Source organism: Bombina bombina, chromosome 9 (assembly GCF_027579735.1).
Source record: "Bombina bombina isolate aBomBom1 chromosome 9, aBomBom1.pri, whole genome shotgun sequence".
NCBI lineage: Eukaryota > Metazoa > Chordata > Amphibia > Anura > Bombinatoridae > Bombina > Bombina bombina.
In genome coordinates this window covers 279865128-279879625 of record NC_069507.1, presented here as the reverse complement: position 1 = coordinate 279879625, position 14498 = coordinate 279865128, and the positions used below count along the sequence as shown (strand labels likewise).

General features: G+C 41.1%; 1 protein-coding gene and 1 long non-coding RNA gene across 5 annotated transcripts in view; both read left to right on the top strand.

Annotated features, from left to right (window-relative positions):
• The window catches only part of ATN1 (atrophin 1), a 166872-nt gene extending 157460 nt beyond the window's left edge, over positions 1 to 9412 (top strand). For 2 of the 4 annotated variants that reach the window (XM_053692835.1, XM_053692834.1), the window contains exons 7-11: positions 3379 to 4189; positions 4266 to 4409; positions 4559 to 4600; positions 8530 to 8710; positions 9005 to 9412. In XM_053692835.1, coding sequence (XP_053548810.1) covers positions 3379 to 4189; positions 4266 to 4409; positions 4559 to 4600; positions 8530 to 8710; positions 9005 to 9038 — 1212 coding nt within the window. In that variant the 3' untranslated portion in view covers positions 9039 to 9412. Of the gene's footprint in view, positions 1 to 3378; positions 4190 to 4265; positions 4410 to 4558; positions 4601 to 8529; positions 8750 to 9004 lie in introns of all 4 variants that reach the window. The other 2 variants (XM_053692836.1, XM_053692837.1) reach the window with 2 other exon arrangements.
• Positions 9413 to 13428: 4016 nt separating this feature from the next.
• Positions 13429 to 13851, top strand: LOC128640339 (uncharacterized). Its single transcript, XR_008399332.1, has 2 exons — positions 13429 to 13532; positions 13579 to 13851. It is a non-coding gene; the product is annotated as an uncharacterized LOC128640339 (long non-coding RNA).
• Positions 13852 to 14498: the final 647 nt, after the last annotated feature.

The following is a 14498-nucleotide window of genomic DNA, read 5'->3' as shown; positions in this document are numbered from 1 at the left end:
TTCTCCTTATCTGATCTTCCATGCAGATAAGGTAGTTCTGCGTACCAAACCTGGGTTTTTACCTAAGGTGGTATCTAATAAGAATATCAATCAAGAGATTGTTGTTCCGTCTTTGTGTCCTAATCCTTCTTCAAAGCAGGAACGCCTATTACACAATCTGGACGTGGTTCGTGCTTTAAAATTTTACTTACAAGCTACTAAAGATTTTCGTCAAACATCTGCTTTGTTTGTTGTCTACTCTGGACAGAGGAGAAGTCAAAAGGCTTCGGCAACCTCTCTTTCTTTTTGGCTAAGAAGCATAATCCCCTTAGCCTATGAGACTGTTGGCCAGCAGCCTCCAGAAAGGATTACAGCTCATTCTACTAGAGCTGTGGCTTCCACATGGGCCTTTAAGAATGAGGCTTCTGTTGAACAGATTGCAAGGCGGCGACTTGGTCTTCGCTTCATACTTTTTCAAAATTCTACAAATTTGATACTTTTGCTTCTTTGGAGGCTATTTTTGGGAGAAAGGTTTTGCAGGCAGTGGTACCTTCCGTTTAAGTACCTGCCTTGTCCCTCCCTTCATCCGTGTACTTTAGCTTTGGTATTGGTATCCCACAAGTAATGGATGATCCGTGGACTGGATACACCTTGCAAGAGAAAACATAATTTATGCTTGCCTGATAAATTTGTTTCTCTTGTGGTGTATCCAGTCCACGGCCCGCCCTGTCATTTTAAGGCAGGTATTTTTTATTTGTAAACTACAGTCACCACTGCACCCTATGGTTTCTCCTTTCTCTGCGTGTTTTCGGTCGAATGACTGGATATGGCAGTTAGGGGAGGAGCTATATAGACAGCTCTGCTGTGGGTGTCCTCTTGCAACTTCCTGTTGGGAATGAGAATATCCCACAAGTAATGGATGATCTGTGGACTGGATACACCACAAGAGAAACAAATTTACCAGGCAAGCATAAATTATGTTTTTTATTATCTTGTGTTATGTGTGTAACTGTACTGTGTAATGTATATTTATTAGATGGTGTTATGTGTGTAACTGTACTATGTAATGTATATTTATTAGATGGTGTTATTATGTGTGTAACTGTAATGTATATTTATTAGATAGTGTTATTATGTATGTAACTGTACTGTGTAATGTATATTTATTAGACAGTGTTATGTGTGTAACTGTACTGTGTAATGTATATTTATTAGATGGTGTTATTATGTGTGTAACTGTACAGTGTAATGTATTTTTATTAGACAGTGTTATGTGTGTAACTGTACTGTGTAATGTATATTTATTAGATGGTGTTATGTGTGTATCTGTACTGTGTAATGTATATTTATTAGATGGTGTTATTATGAGTGTAACTGTACTGTGTAATGTATATTTATTAGATGGTGTTATTATGTGTGTAACTGTACTATGTAATGTATATTTATTAGATGGTGTTGTGTGTAACTGTACTATGTAATGTATATTTATTAGATGGTGTTATTATGAGTAACTGTACTGTGTAATGTATATTTATTAGATGGTGTTATTATGTGTGTAACTGTACAGTGTAATGTATTTTTATTAGACAGTGTTATGTGTGTAACTGTACTGTGTAATGTATATTTATTAGATGGTGTTGTGTGTATCTGTACTGTGTAATGTATATTTATTAGATGGTGTTATTATGAGTGTAACTGTACTGTGTAATGTATATTTATTAAATGGTGTTATAGGTGTAACTGTACTGTGTAATGTATATTTATTAGATGGTGTTATGTTTGTAACTGTACTGTGTAACGTATATTTATTAGATGGTGTTATTATAAGTGTAACTGTACTGTGTCATGTATATTTATTAGATGGTGTTATTATGTGTGTAACTGTACTGTGTAATGTATATTTATTAGATGGTGTTATTATGAGTGTAACTGTACTGTGTAATGTATATTAAATGGTGTTATAAGTGTAACTGTACTGTGTAATGTATATTTATTAGATGGTGTTATGTGTGTAACTGTACAGTGTAATGTATTTTTATTAGACGGTGTTATGAGTGTAACTATACTGTGTAATGTATATTTATTAGATGGTGTTATTATGAGTGTAACTGTACTGTGTAATGTATATTTATTAGATGGTGTTATTATGAGTGTAACTATACTGTGTAATGTATATTTATTAGATAGTGTTATTATGAGTAAGTGTACTGTGTAATGTATATTTATTAGATAGTGTTATTATGAGTAATTGTACTGTGTAATGTATATTTATTAGATAGTGTTATTATAAGTAACTGTATTGTGTAATGTATATTTATTAGATAGTGTTATGTGTGTAACTGTACTGTGTAATGTATATTTATTAGATGGTGTTATGTGTGTAACTGTACTGTGTAATGTATATTTATTAGATAGTGTTATTATGTGTGTAACTGTACTGTGTAATGTATATTATTAGATAGTGTTATTATGTGTGTAACTGTACTGTGTAATGTATATTTATTAGACAGTGTTATTATGTGTGTAACTGTACTGTGTAATGTATATTTATTAGATGGTGTTATGTGTGTATCTGTACTGTGTAATGTATATTTATTAGATGGTGTTATTATGAGTGTAACTGTATTGTGTAATGTATATTTATTAGATGGTGTTATTATGTGTGTAACTGTACTGTGTAATGTATATATATTAGACAGTGTTATTATGTGTGTAACTGTACTGTGTAATGTATATTTATTAGATGGTGTTATTATGTATGTATCTGTACTGTGTAATGTATATTTATTAGATGGTGTTATTATGAGTGTAACTGTATTGTGTAATGTATATTTATTAGATGGTGTTATTATGAGTGTAACTGTACTGTGTAATGTATATTTATTAGATGGTGTTATGTGTGTGTATCTGTACTGTGTAATGTATATTTATTAGATGGTGTTATTATGAGTGTAACTGTATTGTGTAATGTATATTTATTAGATGGTGTTATTATGAGTGTAACTGTACTGTGTAATGTATATTTATTAGATGGTGTTATGAGTGTAACTGTATTGTGTAATGTATTTTTGATGTGTTTTGTGATACTTTTTTGTTTTTTGTGAAACAGTTAACGAGTGCTCTGAGGACGTGGTAATCGATCTAGCGTAAATTGCACTCTCCCTTTTGCGTTTACTTTCAACTTGCAATACGAGTGATAAACTCGATGCACATAAACAACCGCAATAAACCCCTTTTTCGCTAAAGCGTAACTGTTACTGCTCCACTTGTAATCTGTCCCTTAATGAGTAGTAGCCATGCTATGTATTCTAATGTCTGTTCTATTTCTGCATCTCTGACTTCCTCTTAACGGTGCAGTCTCAATTCCTTTCCTAATTGCTGTCTTTTTTTTTATTTCAGAAGCTGGACTCCCGCTCTCATGACTGCCCCCAGCTTTGCCCTCAGCCCCCTCCTCACCACCCCTCGCTGGCCTTGCCCTCTCCAACCTCTGCCCCCACACGCCCACCACACTTTGAACCTCCTGGGGCTGTTGCTGCCGTTCCCCCCTATTTAGGACCTGACACTCCTGCCCTTCGCACCCTGAGTGAGTATGCTCGTCCTCATGTACTTTCACCTGCTGGACGAGCTGTACAGCCTCCTGGTCACCCCACAAACCACCCCTTCTACCTCCCACTAGGCGATCCCCTTCTTGCCTACAACTTGCCTGCTGTGTTTGCCAGTGACCCATCCCGAGCGGAGAGAGAGCTCCGGGAGAGGTTAAAACCTGGTTATGAAGTAAAGCCAGGGGAACTTGATCCCCTGCATCCGTCGTCCCTACCTTTACCGCCCCCTCCTCATCATCCACCTCCTCCACAGCCTCCTCCCCAAGCTGCAGGGGTTCCACCCCAGATGGGCCTTCATCCTGCATTTCCCTATCACCATGGGCAGCATGCTCATAGTCACGCCTTGGAAAGAGAGAGGTTGGCATTAAGCACAGCTGCTGGAGGACCTGGTGGCACTCCAGCTGGGACAGGGCCGGCTGGAGGGAGTCGGGGAGAACTTTCCTACGCAGAACGCCTAGCAGCAGAGAGGCAGCACGCTGAGCGGGTGGCAGCATTGAGTGGAGACCCCTTGACCAGACTCCAAATGCTAAATGTGACTCCCCATCATCACCAACACTCACACATCCACTCTCACCTGCACCTACACCAGCAAGATGCCATCCATGCAGGTGAGTGTGGAACGATAAATAAGGGAACATATTGTGTAGATGACCACTCTCTAATGACTATCCTGTTATTCCTTAGCTTCTGCTGCTGTGCACCCCCTCATGGATCCACTAACATCAGGGTCCCATCTCACACGGATCCCTTATCCTGCAGCTGCTCTACAAAACCCACTAATCCCTCACCCTCTGCATGACAACGATGTGCTCCGCCAGCAGATATTTGGTAAGAAACGGTAGCAGTTACATTTGTTAGTGCCCCTGAAGTGCTGAGCGCTGTGATATATCTCAGCACTAAAGATACAGTTCAATAAGACTTAATTTCATAATGTATTTCTGAAGATGTGTGAATTTTTAATTCGTTGTATATCCCAGAAACTAGGTCTGCTGCTGGAAGATCCTCTGCGCACAATTGGGGTTCGTACACTAGGGGTGTTCAGTCATGGCTGATACTAAACCATTAGCTAATACAAACTGTAGAACCAAATAGATAACTTGTGGTTGTCACTTGTTATTATACGGTGCAATAGGAGGTGTTATAGGGAGGGGTATATGGTGCCATAGGAGGAGTTATAGGGAGGGTTATACGGTGCCATAGGAGGAGTTATAGGGAGGGTTATATGGTACAATAGGAGGAGTTATAGGGAGGGTTATACGGTGCAATAGGAGGAGTTATAGGGAGGGTTATATGGTACAATAGGAGGAGTTATAGGGAGGGTTATATGGTGTAATAGGAGGAGTTATAGGGAGGGGTATATGGTGCCATAGGATGAGTTATAGGGAGGGGTATATGGTGCCATAGGAGTTATAGGGAGGGTTATATGGCACAATAAGAGGAGTTATAGGGTGGGTTATATGGTACAATAGGAGGAGTTATAGGGAGGGTTATATGGTACAATAGGAGGAGTTATAGGGAGGGTTATACGGTACAATAAGAGGAGTTATAGGGAGGGTTATACGGTACAATAGGAGGAGTTATAGGGAGGGTTATATGGTGCAATAGGAGGAGTTATAGGGAGGGTTATATGGTGTAATAGGAGGAGTTATAGGGAGGGTTATATGGTGTAATAGGAGGAGTTATAGGGAGGGTTATATGGTGTAATAGGAGGAGTTATAGGGAGGGGTATATGGTGCAATAGGAGTTATAGAGAGGGTTATATAGTGCAATAGGATGAGTTATAGGGAGGGGTATATGGTGCCATAGGATGAGTTATAGGGAGGGTTATATGGTGCAATAGGAGTTATAGGGAGGGTTATATGGTACAATAGGAGGAGTTATAGGGAGGGTTATATGGTGCAATAGGAGGAGTTATAGGGAGGGTTATATGGTGCAATAGGAGGAGTTATAGGGAGGGTTATATGGTGCAATAGGAGGAGTTATAGGGAGGGTTATATGGTGCAATAGGAGGAGTTATAGGGAGGGTTATATGGTGCAATAGGAGGAGTTATAGGGAGAGTTATATAGTGCAATAAGAGGAGTTATAAGGAGGGTTATATGGTGCAATAGGAGGAGTTATAGGGAGGGTTATATGGTGCAATAGGAGGAGTTATAGGGAGGGTTATACGGTACAATAGGAGGAGTTATAGGGAGGGTTATATGGTACAATAGGAGGAGTTATAGGGAGGGTTATATGGTGCAATAGGAGGAGTTATAGGGAGGGTTATACGGTGCAATAGGATGAGTTATAGGGAGGGGTATATGGTGCCATAGGATGAGTTATAGGGAGGGGTATATGGTGCCATAGGAGTTATAGGGAGGGTTATATGGTGCAATAGGAGGAGTTATAGGGAGGGTTATACGGTGCAATAGGAGGAGTTATAGAGAGGGTTATACGGTGAAATAGGAGAAGTTATAGGGAGGGTTATATGGTACAATAGGAGGAGTTATAGGGAGGGTTATATGGTGCAATAGGAGGAGTTATAGGGAGGGTTATATGGTGCAATAGGAGGAGTTATAGGGAGGGTTATATGGTACAATAGGAGGAGTTATAGGGAGGGTTATATGGTACAACAGGAGGAGTTATAGGGAGGGTTATACGGTACAACAGGAGGAGTTATAGGGAGGGTTATACGGTACAACAGGAGGAGTTATAGGGAGGGTTATATGGTACAATAGGAGGAGTTATAGGGAAGGTTATATGGTGCAATATGAGGAGTTATAGGGAGAGTTATATGGTGCAATATGAGGAGTTATAGGGAGAGTTATATGGTGCAATATGAGGAGTTATAGGGAGAGTTATATGGTGCAATATGAGGAGTTATAGGGAGGGTTATATGGTACAATAGGAGGAGTTATAGGGAGGGTTATACGGTGCAATAGGAGGAGTTATAGGGAGGGTTATATGGTGCAATATGAGGAGTTATAGGGAGGGGTATACAGTGCAATATGAGGAGTTATAGGGGGGTTATATGGTGCAATAGGGGGAGTTGTAGGGAGGGTTATATGGTGCAATAGGGGGAGTTATAGGGAGGGTTATACGGTGCAATAGGAGGAGTTATAGGGAAGGTTATATGGTGCAATATGAGGAGTTATAGGGAGAGTTATATGGTACAATAGGAGGAGTTATAGGGAGGGTTATACGGTGCAATAGGAGGAGTTATAGGGAGGGTTATATGGTGCAGTAGGAGGAGTTATAGGGAGGGTTATATGGTGCAATAGGAGGAGTTATAGGGAGGGTTATATGGTGCAATAGGAGGAGTTATAGGGAGGGTTATATGGTGCAATATGAGGAGTTATAGGGAGAGTTATATGGTACAATAGGAGGAGTTATAGGGAGGGTTATATGGTACAATAGGAGGAGTTATAGGGAGGGTGATACGGTGCAATAGGAGGAATTATAGGGAGGGGTATATGGTACAATAGGAGGGGTTATAGGGAGGGTTATATGGTACAATAGGAGGAGTTATAGGGAGGGTTATATGGTACAATAGGAGGAGTTATAGGGAGGGTTATACGGTGCAATAAGAGGAGTTATAGGGAGGGTTATATAGTGCAATAGGAGGAGTGTAGGGAGGGTTATATGGTGCAATAGGAGGAGTTATAGGGAAGGTTATATGGTGCAATATGAGGAGTTATAGGGAGGGTTATATGGTACAATAGGAGGAGTGTAGGGAGGGTTATATGGTGCAATAGGAGGAGTTATAGGGAAGGTTATATGGTGCAATATGAGGAGTTATAGGGAGGGTTATATGGTACAATAGGAGGAGTTATAGGGAGGGTTATATGGTGCAATAAGAGGAGTTATAGGGAGGGTTATATAGTGCAATAGGAGGAGTTATAGGGAGGGTTATATGGTACAATAGGAGGAGTTATAGGGAGGGGTATATGGTACAATAGGAGGGGTTATAGGGAGGGTTATATGGTACAATAGGAGGAGTTATAGGGAGGGTTATATGGTACAATAGGAGGAGTTATAGGGAGGGTTATATGGTACAATAGGAGGAGTTATAGGGAGGGTGATACGGTACAATAGGAGGAGTTATAGGGAGGGTTATATGGTGCAATAGGAGGAGTTATAGGGAGGGTGATACGGTACAATAGGAGGAGTTATAGGGAGGGTTATATGGTGCAATAGGAGGAGTTATAGGGAGGGTTATATGGTGCAATAGGAGGAGTTATAGGGAGGGTTATATGGTGCAATAGGAGGAGTTATAGGGAGGGTTATATGGTGCAATAGGAGGAGTTATAGGGAGGGTTATATGGTGCAATAGGAGCAGTTATAGGGAGGGTTATACGGTACAATAGGAGGAGTTATAGGGAGGGTTATACGGTGCAATAGGAGGAGTTATAGGGAGGGTTATACGGTACAATATGAGGAGTTATAGAGAGGGTTATACGGTGCAATAGGAGGAGTTATAGGGAGTATTATAAGTGCAATAGGAGGAGTTATAGGGAGGGTTATATGGTGCAATAGGAGGAGTTATAGGGAGGGTTATATGGTGCAATATGAGCAGTTATAGGGAGGGTTATACGGTACAATAGGAGGAGTTATAGGGAGGGTTATATGGTGCAATATGAGGAGTTATAGGGAGGGTTATACGGTACAATATGAGGAGTTATAGAGAGGGTTATACGGTGCAATAGGAGGAGTTATAGGGAGTATTATAAGTGCAATAGGAGGAGTTATAGGGAGGGTTATATGGTGCAATAGGAGGAGTTATAGAGAGGGTTATATGGTGCAATAGGAGGAGTTATAGAGAGGGTTATATGGTGCAGTAGGAGTAGTTATAGAGAGGACTATTTGGGACAGTAGGAGATACATGGAGGGGTTTATGAGGCAATACGATTAGTGGATATTATAGTAGGGTCTAGCTGGTAACTCTCTCTCTCTCTCTCTCTGCTGTAGGTTCCCCGTACAGGGATCTCCCTTCCACACTCTCTGCTCCGCTATCCGCTGCCCACCAGCTGCAGGCAATGCATGCACAGTCAGCTGAATTACAGCGTCTGGCACTGGAACAGCAGCACTGGCTGCAAACACACCACCCCCTGCAAGGTGTCACCCTCCCCGGCCAGGAGGATTACTACAGGTGACAGCCCCAGTTTAATCTCTCATCATGGATGTAAATGTATGACATCTGACCTTTTGTTTTATATTATTGGTGACCTCTGACCCAGGTTATGTATACATTGGTGTCCTCCAAGCAATCAGATATGTTTGACAATCTCTGACATTGGCTGTATATTTACTGACACTTCTTGACCCCCCGAGGCTGGCTTTATATACATTAGTGACATCTGACCCGGGCTTCTTATATACTGGTGACCTCTGACCCTGGCTTTACCATTCTTTGTATCTGCTAACAATTATTTATTTTTTTCAGTCATTTGAAGAAAGAAACCGATAAATCTCTGTAAAGCCTACAGCTGTTTGCTAGAATCCCATTGGTCTCTTGACAACCGTATCCCATCACAGCAAGTCAGGATCGGCACTGGAGCTTCCTATACTGATCATCAGCTCACAGAGAGAAGACCCCCAATGTGAAAGAGAGAGTGATGGGGGTGGAAGTGAAACTAAGCCTTTTCACAGAGATAACCTGTGACACGAATGACAGAGAGAGACCCATCCTCTGTCTAAACTGGCAACTGTTAGACTTTATATATTTTTGTCATGTGTCACTAAATGTGCATCTTGGTGTGAGTAACATCGGCTCTGAAAACCCTGCACAAATGTGTGTAAGTATGTAAGTACATGTATATATCTGTGTACGCCTGCAGGGGTGTGTATATACACGTGTACGTACGTGTGTAAGTACATGTATATATCTGTGTACGCCTGCAGGGGTGTGTATATACACGTGTACGTACGTGTGTGTGTGTGTCAGTACATGTATATATCTGTGTACGCCTGCAGGGGTGTGTATATACACGTGTACGTACGTGTGTAAGTATGTAAGTACATGTATATATCTGTGTACGCCTGCAGGGGTGTGTATATACACGTGTACGTACGTGTGTAAGTATGTAAGTACATGTATATATCTGTGTACGCCTGCAGGGGTGTGTGTGTGTCAGTACATGTATATATCTGTGTACACCTGCAGGGGTGTGTATATACACGTGTACGTACGTGTTTAAGTATGTAAGTACATGTATATATCTGTGTACGCCTGCAGGGGTGTGTATATACACGTGTACGTATGTGTGTGTGTGTCAGTACATGTATATATCTGTGTACGCCTGCAGGGGTGTGTATATACACGTGTACGTACGTGTGTGTGTGTGTCAGTACATGTATATATCTGTGTACGCCTGCAGGGGTGTGTATATACACGTGTACGTACGTGTGTGTCAGTACATGTATATATCTGTGTACGCCTGCAGGGGTGTGTATATACACGTGTACGTACGTGTGTGTCAGTACATGTATATATCTGTGTACGCCTGCAGGGATGTGTATATACACGTGTACGTACGTGTGTGTGTGTGTCAGTACATGTATATATCTGTGTACGCCTGCAGGGGTGTGTATATACACGTGTACGTACGTGTGTGTGTGTAAGTACATGTATATATCTGTGTACGCCTGCAGGGGTGTGTATATACACGTGTACGTACGTGTGTGTCAGTACATGTATATATCTGTGTACGCCTGCAGGGGTGTGTATATACACGTGTACGTACGTGTGTGTCAGTACATGTATATATCTGTGTACGCCTGCAGGGATGTGTATATACATGTGTACGTACGTGTGTGTGTGTGTCAGTACATGTATATATCTGTGTACGCCTGCAGAGGTCTGTATATACAAGTGTACGTACGTGTGTGTCAGTACATGTATATATCTGTGTACGCCTGCAGGGGTGTGTATATACATGTGTACGTACGTGTGTGTCAGTACATGTATATATCTGTGTACGCCTGCAGGGGTGTGTATATACATGTGTACGTACGTGTGTGTCTACATGTATATATCTGTGTACGCCTGCAGGGGTGTGTATATACACGTGTACGTACGTGTGTGTCAGTACATGTATATATCTGTGTACGCCTGCAGGGGTGTGTATATACAAGTGTACGTACGTGTGTGTCAGTACATGTATATATCTGTGTACGCCTGCAGGGGTGTGTATATACATGTGTACGTACGTGTGTGTGTGTGTCAGTACATGTATATATCTGTGTACGCCTGCAGAGGTCTGTATATACAAGTGTACGTATGTGTGTGTAAGTACATGTATATATCTGTGTACGCCTGCAGGGGTGTGTATATACACGTGTACGTACGTGTGTGTCAGTACATGTATATATCTGTGTACGCCTGCAGGGGTGTGTATATACACGTGTACGTACGTGTGTGTCAGTACATGTATATATCTGTGTACGCCTGCAGGGGTGTGTATATACACGTGTACGTACGTGTGTAAGTACATGTATATATCTGTGTACGCCTGCAGGGGTGTGTATATACACGTGTACGTACGTGTGTAAGTACATGTATATATCTGTGTACGCCTGCAGGGGTGTGTATATACACGTGTACGTACGTGTGTAAGTACATGTATATATCTGTGTACGCCTGCAGGGGTGTGTATATACACGTGTACGTACGTGTGTGTGTGTAAGTACATGTATATATCTGTGTACGCCTGCAGGGGTGTGTATATACACGTGTACGTACGTGTGTGTGTGCGTGTGCAAGTACATGTATATATCTGTATGCCTGCAGGTGTGTGTATTTATATACACGTATACGTGTGTGTGTATTTTTATATACATGTGAACGTATGTGAGTACATAGCTGTGTACGCGTGCAGAGGTGTGTATTTATATACACGTGTACGTCTGTGTAAGTAGATGTATATATCTGTGTACGCCTGCAGAGGTCTGTATATACAAGTGTACGTACGTGTGTGTCAGTACATGTATATATCTGTGTACGCCTGCAGGGGTGTGTATATACATGTGTACGTACGTGTGTGTCAGTACATGTATATATCTGTGTACGCCTGCAGGGGTGTGTATATACATGTGTACGTACGTGTGTGTCTACATGTATATATCTGTGTACGCCTGCAGGGGTGTGTATATACACGTGTACGTACGTGTGTGTCAGTACATGTATATATCTGTGTACGCCTGCAGGGGTGTGTATATACAAGTGTACGTACGTGTGTGTCAGTACATGTATATATCTGTGTACGCCTGCAGGGGTGTGTATATACATGTGTACGTACGTGTGTGTGTGTGTCAGTACATGTATATATCTGTGTACGCCTGCAGAGGTCTGTATATACAAGTGTACGTATGTGTGTGTAAGTACATGTATATATCTGTGTACGCCTGCAGGGGTGTGTATATACACGTGTACGTACGTGTGTGTCAGTACATGTATATATCTGTGTACGCCTGCAGGGGTGTGTATATACACGTGTACGTACGTGTGTGTCAGTACATGTATATATCTGTGTACGCCTGCAGGGGTGTGTATATACACGTGTACGTACGTGTGTAAGTACATGTATATATCTGTGTACGCCTGCAGGGGTGTGTATATACACGTGTACGTACGTGTGTAAGTACATGTATATATCTGTGTACGCCTGCAGGGGTGTGTATATACACGTGTACGTACGTGTGTAAGTACATGTATATATCTGTGTACGCCTGCAGGGGTGTGTATATACACGTGTACGTACGTGTGTGTGTGTAAGTACATGTATATATCTGTGTACGCCTGCAGGGGTGTGTATATACACGTGTACGTACGTGTGTGTGTGCGTGTGCAAGTACATGTATATATCTGTATGCCTGCAGGTGTGTGTATTTATATACACGTATACGTGTGTGTGTATTTTTATATACATGTGAACGTATGTGAGTACATAGCTGTGTACGCGTGCAGAGGTGTGTATTTATATACACGTGTACGTCTGTGTAAGTAGATGTATATATCTGTGTACACTTACTTACAGGTGTGTGTATTTAAATACACGTGTACATATTTATATCCGTGTATACGCCTGCAGGTGTGTGTATATACACTTGAACATATGTGATTACATGTATATATCTGTGTACACTTGCCGGTGTGTATATTTATATACACATGTATGTGTGTAAGTACATGTATATATCTGTGTATGCCTGCAGGTGTGTGTATTTATATACATGCGTATGTATCCGTGTGCGCCTGCAGGTGTGTGTATTTATATACATGCGTATGTATCCGTGTGCGCCTGCAGGTGTGTGAATTTATATACATGCGTATGTATCCATATGCGCCTGCAGGTGTGTGTATTTATATACATGTGTACGTTTGTGTGTAAGTACATGTATATCTCTGTGTGTGCCTGCAGGTGTGTGTATTTATATACATGTGTACGTTTGTGTGTAAGTACATGTATATCTCTGTGTGTGCCTGCAGGTGTGTGTATTTATATACATGTGTACGTTTGTGTGTAAGTACATGTATATCTCTGTGTGTGCCTGCAGGTGTGTGTATTTATATACATGTGTACGTTTGTGTGTAAGTACATGTATATCTCTGTGTGTGCCTGCAGGTGTGTGTATTTATATACATGCGTATGTATCCGTGTGCGCCTGCAGGTGTGTGTATTTATATACATGTGCGCCTGCAGGTGTGTGTATTTATATACATGTGTACGTATGTAAGTACGTGTATATATCCGTGTGCGCCTGCAGGTGTGTGTATTTATATACATGTGCGCCTGCAGGTGTGTTTATTTATATACATGTGTACGTATGTAAGTACGTGTATATATCCGTGTGCGCCTGCAGGTGTGTGTATTTATATACATGCGTATGTATCCATATGCGCCTGCAGGTGTGTTTATTTATATACATGTGTACGTATGTAAGTACGTCTATATATCCGTGTGCGCCTGCAGGTGTGTTTATTTATATACATGCGTATGTATCCATATGCGCCTGCAGGTGTGTTTATTTATATACATGTGTACGTATGTAAGTACGTGTATATATCCGTGTGCGCCTGCAGGTGTGTGTATTTATATACATGTGTACGTGTGCTTGTATATATGTATGGGGGAGTGTCTGCATATAAATACGGTATACATCAGTGAGCATATCTTAAATACGTTGGTGCATTTGCATCTGTACGTGATTATATCAGAGGCAATAAAAGGGAACACAACACATTTGTGGAAATACATAAATATATAATCATTAAAAAAACAATTGATCAACTACCCAGCCAGTTCCATTTACAACCAAAGAACTTTAACTAGAAGTGGAACTGCGTTTTGTCCAGAGCTTCTGTGTCATTATTATATTCACTTTCTGCTTTTTTATGCACAAAAGATTGTTTTGCTCTCTCCTCTGCTGCGTTTTATTATTTGCGATAAAGAACTCATTAGCGTTTTTATGTTTGCGTAGGCAGATCTGCAGCAGCCATTGCTATTACATTGTACATTCGCCCAAGAGTTTATTCCAGTCTGTTTGTGTTTCACCTATTGTCCTGCACACCTGTATATATATATCCCTGAAGGAGTGTGTGCATATAGCTGTCTGGTGTGTGCAAATACACGTCTGAGAGTATATATTTATATATAATTATTTATATATCTGTGTATGATTTGCCAACGTGTATGTGCTTTTCTACACGTGTGTATAAAAAAATGTGTAAGCTTGTCTGAGTGTATGTATACTGGGGTGTGTTAGGTTTACCTGTACTTATGTGAATATCTGTGTGTGTGGGTATGTTTATGCCAGTGTGCTTGCTCAGGCATATATGTGCCAGTGTGTGTAAACTCATGTATTGTGCGTATGTGCATTTGTGTGTTGTGTAGGTCAGTGTGTGTGCGCGTGTTGTGTATGTCAGTGTGTGTGTGTAT